The following is an 8,165-nucleotide window of genomic DNA, read 5'->3' on the forward strand; positions in this document are numbered from 1 at the left end:
GTGTTAGTCGTACTAAAGTTCGCCACCGACCATAACGGCACCGCCCGGTACCCTTTTAAAGAAGGTGATAAGGGTCTTATAGAACCGTATTACTATGGTTACTATGCCGACCATTGGGTTACTATACTAGCTATAACAAATGCATTCTACGACCGCCGACGCGCCGATAGCAAGGCTATTAATAGGCCATAAGGCTCTAACAGCCCCATCTAGGAGTTGTAGCGCATTAAGGTGTCTGAGCTTACTAGCGTAGTGAGTGCTGCTCAGGGCGAAAAGCTGCCTCATGCCGTTACCACGAGGGATTAGATCGCCTTCCAAAGCGCTCTAGTAGCCAATGTCGGCTTTGAGGAGGTATCGGCAGCCACGCCTGACGAGGTGTTAGAGCGCATGGACAGCAATAACTAACGCCTTACTTTTATCTGCTCGATGCGCAACACGTACTAGAGGCGTTCAGCCAATATGCGCAAGAAGTAGGGTAAACCAAAGGGCAAGGGTCGGGACAGGATAGACCTGCCGTTAGTTCCGCCTATCGACAGCACCACCCTTGAAATGGTACTTAACGGCGTGGATCCGTACTTTGGTGAAGTCCAAGTGATTAGGCCGGACGAGAGTAGCGTCACCGCTCTTAAGGCCTTTATCCAGACGAAAGATCCCTCTATGAGAAGCTTTATGGCTTCGTAAGAGACCCTAGCTGAGCGATTAGGGCAAGTTCTTGCCGAGGCTGGCGACATAACCTCTCAGGAAGCTGTTGTAAAGGTTAACGAGCATATTAAGAGCAGCTGGACTTTTAACAAGATGATGAACGCCACCCTACCGGAGGAACACGACTTTGTGACAATGCTAAAAGCCTTTAACCTCGACCCTAACAAGCCCTAGCGTAAGCATCTAAAGCTTAACCCCGCCGGCAACCCAGAGTTTACGGTTATACATCACTAGCTAGTCGATGTATATATCCTCTAGTTAAAGGAGAAATCTCTCGTGCGAGGCGCCCTTCTAGCCAATAATGTAGGGACTGGCAAAACTATCACCGTTATTTCCCTTATAATCCTTCACTACTTCGATTTGTGTAAGAAGAAAGCGGTAGGTGAAGCATTTAAGGCTCGGCCTACTTGTTTACAAGTTACTGTAGGGCTCATTGGCCAGACAATCGACGAGCTCTTTAAGCATTTCGGCGGACTTATCGACATCTTGTCCTATTATGGATCTCCCGGCGAGTTTAAAGGCATACGCGCTACCATTACTAGTATAGTCGACAAGTGGACAGACTGGACCGCGGAGACCAGTCGTTATAAGACAGTGACTGGCGACCCTAGAGTAAGTGATCCCCTACCCTTTTACCATATCCTAGCCATTGGATATTGTCGGCGATTCCATGCGCATTCGCACGGCGATAAGGGGTGGTTTCTCTGCGCATTCGCATGGAATCGCTCGTGGCTTGCTCGCTATACCCTACTGCCAGTCCCTTCCACTGTATTTTTACTATCTGATATTATCCACTGTTCCATGCGAATTCGCGCGGTAATAGGGGCCCATTACTCTGCAAATTCGCATGAAATCTCCGTGTCGCTCTCGAGCATTATATGTCGTCCGAGCCTATACTAACATCGCGTAGAATGCCCTTAAATTGGTTGTTACCACCTACTCTACTGCTTTGTATAGATAGACGTATAAGAGGACTATAACCGGGTACGATAAGGAAGCCTTACGTGACACTCTTGACGAAGTGTAATGGATTAATCCGAGTAACCGTCGTATGGCTAGTGTATCGGGTGGCGAATACTAGGACGACGATGATCTCGACTAGGGGGAGGCATAGTAGTTCGAGGACATTTATGACGTTGGACAGCTTGTTAGCGGCAAGGCCCGATCTGACAAGATTATATTCACGCATACAGTGTGCGTCCTTAACCTTAGTGCTACGCCTAAGTTCAGGTTTAGGAAACTTATTTACGACGAAGCCCAGGCTTTACGTAATCTAAAGTCAATGGTATCCAGGATGAACAGGCTTATTCCTCGCGATATAATAGTACTTATAACCGTTACGCCTATATTAAACCGCTTAAGTGATATTAAAGGTTTGTTAGACTAGATAGCTATAGTTATACTTCTACTTTTCGGCGAGGTTATCCATCTAAATTCCTTAAACGACCATTACGACTTAGACCGCGTTAACTACACGCAAGATATAGATGCCGGCAAAAACTATCCGTTTATCTTCGCCTTTAGAACGACACTAGATTAAATAGCCCTCGTTAAGTCGTACCGTGTAAAGATTGGCCACGCTCTATAGGTCCTCCTCTACGCCTATACGGAGAAACTAGCCCCCGATAAGGAATATAACGGGGACTTTAATAATAAGGTTTACAGCCATGCCGTCCGGTATATGCAAACGAGACGGACAATACGAGATACCGTTAAGGTCCCCTTCCCGGCGACCGACGATTAGCCGGTAAGAATAGTCGAATACTTCCCGGGTTCTAATATACCTTTACACGAGGTTGTTATAAAGGAGCTCTCCTTTAAGGGTTTTAACGGCACCGAGGACAAAAACATTGTCGAGTATTTAACAAACAACCTCGCCATAAGGCTTAACATCGGACCTACCGTACTATAAGACACGCTACCGGACCACGGCGAAGCTAGGGATGGCGACTTAAACGACGTCTGTATAAACATACATATATATAGGCAGCTTGTCTTTCTAGGCTTCGACCTCCGAACCGTGGACATGTTATCTAAAGAGGACGCCATTAACAAGGCTAACCTTACGCCTTTAAAGTTAGCAGGGATTAAGCAGAAAGAGGCAGCCAGGGCGTATTCCGGACTTAAATAGACAGTTACTTCTCGTAACAAGGGCAAATCACGGGCTACTAAAGCTATAAGCGATATCGCCCTAGGTGTAGAGCAGGTCGACGAGATAAGACAACTTAATCCAGATAGCGGCCTTATATACAGTTAGCTACTATACGAGTATGAAAAAACCCGTACTCTACCTCTAATCGAGCGAGTACAAATAGTATAATAGGCCATTTCCAAGTCGCCTATAATAGCCCGTATCGTGCGCAAGGTTCACGAAAATTGGTCTAACAAGGAGCGCACGCTTATCGTTGTCGATAACTAGTACTACTAACAATAAATACCCCCTCCCCCTTCTTATATTCCCTGCCACCTCGTACTCGCTTATTCCGTGCAAATTCGCACGTTTCTCGTCCACCGCTTAACTCTTTACGAATTCGCATGGAATTACCTACGGTTTCTCTTTTTATAAAAGTCTTCGGCTTAGTATAACACATCCCGCGTCCTTATACTGTATATCCATTCCACGCAAATTCGCACGATAAGTTAATGGACCGTATCTTTGCGAATTCGCAGGGAATAGGGTTCGGTCTTTTATCATCGTCACGTCGCTAACTTAATTATAGGCTCCTCGTCTCAATTCTAGAAAAGGTCGGCTAAGAAGTAAGTTCTATCCGTGCCGTAAATAGTACTAAGGAGAGGGAGGAGGCAATTGCCGACTTTACTAACAAAGATACTAAGATGGCGGCCTTTATAATTAATACCTTTACTAACGTTACCAGACTTAACCTACAGGCATGTTGCCACTACATACTCATCGTATAATTCTTTTAGAACCTGTCCATCCTCATCTAGGCGATAGGTCGTATTCTCCGCATCGGCCAGACCAAAATTTGCCAGGTAATCGTCATAAAGGTGGTCGGTAGCTATTATAATTTCTAAGAGGACAGGATGTACCGGAAGTTTATAAAAGTGCTCCGAAACGATGGCTATACGCCCGACTACTTAACTAACCCAAAGCTATAACGTATTATAGCGTACGAGCAAATAAAGGTTATGTTAGCCTAGTCATTTAACCGGTATTGCTAAAATGCCGTTAACATCGATCCCCCCGCTACCGTACAAGAATATAACGATCACCGTTACTATATACTAGGCAGCTTCTATTTTACTATTACAATTATGTTGTTATAACTCCCGGACGACATGAAGGGACCCGAGAAGTAGCTATAGCTAAGCTTATATATAAACCAAATCGGCAAGGCGTACACTAAACTGGGCGACGAAGCCCGCGTCCTAGTCAATGCGTAATAAGTGCGTCGCACTCTCCGGGAGATCATTTAACAAGCCAGGATGGCGTCGGCCTCCAAGGGTAGGAAGAAGAAGTTTAAGTCTGTTAATATAGACTCTGATATGGATTCCGATGACGACGGTAAAAGTAATGCCGAGCTCCGCTTATAAAAGAAGGCCGAGCGAAAGGCGGCCCGTGAGCTTAAGCATATATAAGCATAGAAAGACGTCCTAGCGCAAATCACCGACTTAAAGCAAGCTGTTAAAGACATGGCCAGGGAAATAAAGGGCAAGCGTGTAGTAAAGAAGGCTACCCTTATCCCGATCGACTAAACTCGGTTAGTCGAGATAATGTCTTTATAAGAATAGGAAGTGGTTATAAATGATATAAGCGATAATAATAACGAGGACGCTAATAAAGACGCGAGCGAGGGCATAAGTAAGGGCGGCGGCGATGATAACTCTAAGACTAGAAGTGATAACAAGTCTAATCGTAAAAGTCGCGAGGCTAATAATAGAAGTAACGATAATAATAAGGGCGGAAGTAAGGACGACGAAGAAGTCGACACTTAACTTAGGTTACCGACACCGCCCTTTATCGTAGCCTTACCGGTTATATGTCTTTATAACTAATAACGTTAGCTTACTCGCTCTAGTATAAACAGATTACATTAAATATGTTTTTAATACTCGATAATCTCGGTATACCCGGGCCATTAGCATAATAAACAGGCTTAATCAGATTTAATAGCTTGTTCTTTACGAATGTACGTGACTTATATACCGTTTAAGTATACGAATTCGTAAAGAACGAATGTATAAACCTCTTATTTTATAACATTATTAATGTATATATCGTAATAATTACTTGTTTTATAACTTACATTACTTTAATAAGGAATTCTTTACGAATTCGCGCCGTTAAAAGCGGTATAAGTCACGGGAATTCGCAAGGAACAATTATAAATAAAACTAAAGGTAAGACATTACGGGTATATATAGTATAATAATTGCTTATTTTCTAAATAAAAGGATTTAATATAATATTATTTATAAACTCTCTAGGTTTATTTATTAATAAACTATACGAGTACGTAAGGGATTATTATTAAAACCTTAAATAATAATATATTTTAAAGGCATAGTTATTAAATAATAAATAAAACTTATATTAAAATAATTAAAAGTTAAATTATGTTATATAAAGTTTTTAAATATAAAAAGAAGTTAAATTTATAATTTAAAAGTATATATTAAATTTAATATTAATTAATTTTAAATATTAAAATAGCTTAGTACTTTAACCCTAACCCTTAACCCTAACTTTAAACTTTATATATTAAATATTAAATATTAACTTTAAATATTAATTTAATATTTTTATTTTAAATATTTATATTAAAATATATATTATAAATTTAAATTAAATATTTAATTTAAAATAATTTTTTAAAAGGTTTATTTTTTATATTATAAAATAAATATATAATATTTTATAAAATAAGAATTTAATATATAAATATATATTTAAATATTAATATATAATTAATATTTATAAAATTAATATAATTATTAATATTTTTTATTATTATAATATTTATAATTAAATTATAAAATATAATAAATATATAAATAAATTTCTTTAATTTATATTTTAAATTTATATTTTAAATTTATATTAAATTATAATATTATAAACTTTTTATTTTAAATTAATTTTATTAATTTTATTATTTAATATTAATAAAATAAAAATTAATTATTAATAAAAATTTTAATTAATATAATTTTATATTAAAAGTTATTTATTTAATAAACTTATTAATAAATCTTTTTTTATTTTTTTAATATTAAATATATAAAAATAATACTTTTTTATTATATTTAAAAATTATAAATATTTAAATTATAAAATAATTAATTATAAATAAAAATAATTAAATATTTTTTATATAATTATAATACTTAATTTTAAAAAATAAATTTAAATATTATATTATTATATTTATTAATATTTAATTAAAAAATATTATTTATTTAAAAAAAAATATATATAATAATTATATAATTATAATTATTTATATATTATAACTTTTTTAAAAATATAAATTTATAAAAATATTAAAAAACTTTAAAATTTATAATATATTTAATAATAATATATTATTTAATTTAAAAATTATAATTATTAAAAAAATTATTAAATTATATTTTTAAATATTTTTTAATTAAATATTATGAATAATATAATAAATAAAAAATTAAAATTTATTTAAAATTACTTTAATTTTATATATAATATAATTATATTAATTTTAAAATATTAAAAGTTTTAATTTAATAATTATTATATTTAAAAATATTATTTAATATAAAAAATAATTAATTTTTTTAAAATAATTATATTAATTAAATAAAAATTAATATTATTAAAATATAAAATATATAAAATAAAAATTATTAAAATTTATAAAAAAAAAAAAAGAATTTAAATAAATAATAACTTTATAAAAATATAATTAATTAATATATTAAATATAATAATTAAATCCTTATTATCGACTTTTATTATTTATATTTATATATTTATATTAAAATATAAATATAATATAATAATAATATTAATAATAATTAATAAAAAGTAAAATAAACTTAATTAAAGTTTTTATTACTTTTAAATAAATAAAAATATTTATACTTTAATTAATATAAATATAATAAAAAAATAATAAAAAAATAATAAAATAAATATAAATAAAATTATTAATAATAAATTATAATTTATTAAATTAATAATAATTAGCTTAATTACTTTTAAAAAAATTAATAAATTAATAAAGTTAATAAGTTAATAATATTAATTTTACTTTTTTAAAAATAAAAATTATATAATTAATAAAGAAAATATAATTAAAGTTTTAATTAAATTATAATAAATAATTTTATAATTTATATAATTTATATAAATAATTCTTATAAAAAAGAAAAACTTAATAAATATAACTTAAATTAAAATTATAATAAATATATAATTAAAATATAATAAAGTCGATTTATAAAAATAAATAATAATTATTTTAATAAGTTATAAAAGAAAAGTAATAATAAAAGGAATTTAAGGAAATTAATTAAAAATTAAGTTTATTATTAAAGTTTTAAAAATAATAAATAAAGCTTATAATATTAATAATATAATAATAATTTATAAATTATATAATAATAATATAATAATTATATTTAAATATAAGATTATTTAAATAATTATTATTAATTAATAATAAATAAATAATACTTTTAAAGAAAAAGCATTACTTATTCGTTAAAAAGTAATAATATTCGCGAAAAGTATTTTAATAAAGTTATTATAAGTAATTTATAATAAAATAAAGATTTTATAAAATATTTTTAAAATTAATAAAGTAAATAATTATATTATTAAAGCGAAGAAAAGCCTTTTAAAAGCTTTTTAAACTTTATATTAAAGTAATAAATATTAATTATATTAATATTATAAAAGAGTTAAATAAGTTATATAACCTTTTTCTTAATTATTTAAAATTTAATTAATATAAAGTTAAAAAGATAAAACTTATAAATAATTAAATAAATATATTTCTTTATATTTTTAATTTTAATAATATAATTTATAAGCGAATTAATTATTTAAAGAAGCTAGTTATATTAATTAATATAATATATAATTTAATTAAATTTGTAATTATAATGTTATAAATTAATTAAAACTACTTTAAATATTTTTATTTAAATAATTTTATTTTAATTTAATAAGTTTTTATATTATATTTAAGCTTTTTATATACTTTATAACATTATTAACGCGTTAATCTTTAACCCGAATTATTATTATTTCTATATATTTCTTATTATACTTATTATATAATATCTTTTTAATTTTATAAATCTTTTAGGGTTAGGGTTAGGGTTAGGGTTAGGGTTAGGGTTAGGGTTAGGGTTAGGGTTAGGGTTAGGGTTAGGGTTAGGGTTAGGGTTAGGGTTAGGGTTAGGGTTAGGGTTAGGTTAGGGTTAGGGTTAGGGTTAGGGTTAGGGTTAGGTTAGGT

At 30.5% G+C, this 8,165-nt stretch overlaps 1 protein-coding gene across 1 annotated transcript; it reads left to right on the forward strand.

Moving 5' to 3' along the window:
- Positions 1-549: 549 nt before the first annotated feature.
- On the forward strand, positions 550-1,671 carry BKA67DRAFT_542437 (uncharacterized protein; the record flags this gene model as incomplete). The annotated part of the gene is made up of 4 exons (XM_046101111.1): positions 550-677; positions 871-877; positions 961-1,314; positions 1,660-1,671. The coding sequence occupies 4 exons, from the start codon at positions 550-552 to the stop codon at positions 1,669-1,671; spliced, it is 501 nt and encodes a 166-aa protein (XP_045951417.1).
- Positions 1,672-8,165: the final 6,494 nt, after the last annotated feature.

Source organism: Truncatella angustata (genome assembly GCF_020726525.1).
Source record: "Truncatella angustata strain MPI-SDFR-AT-0073 chromosome Unknown BKA67scaffold_13, whole genome shotgun sequence".
Lineage (NCBI taxonomy): Eukaryota > Fungi > Ascomycota > Sordariomycetes > Amphisphaeriales > Sporocadaceae > Truncatella > Truncatella angustata.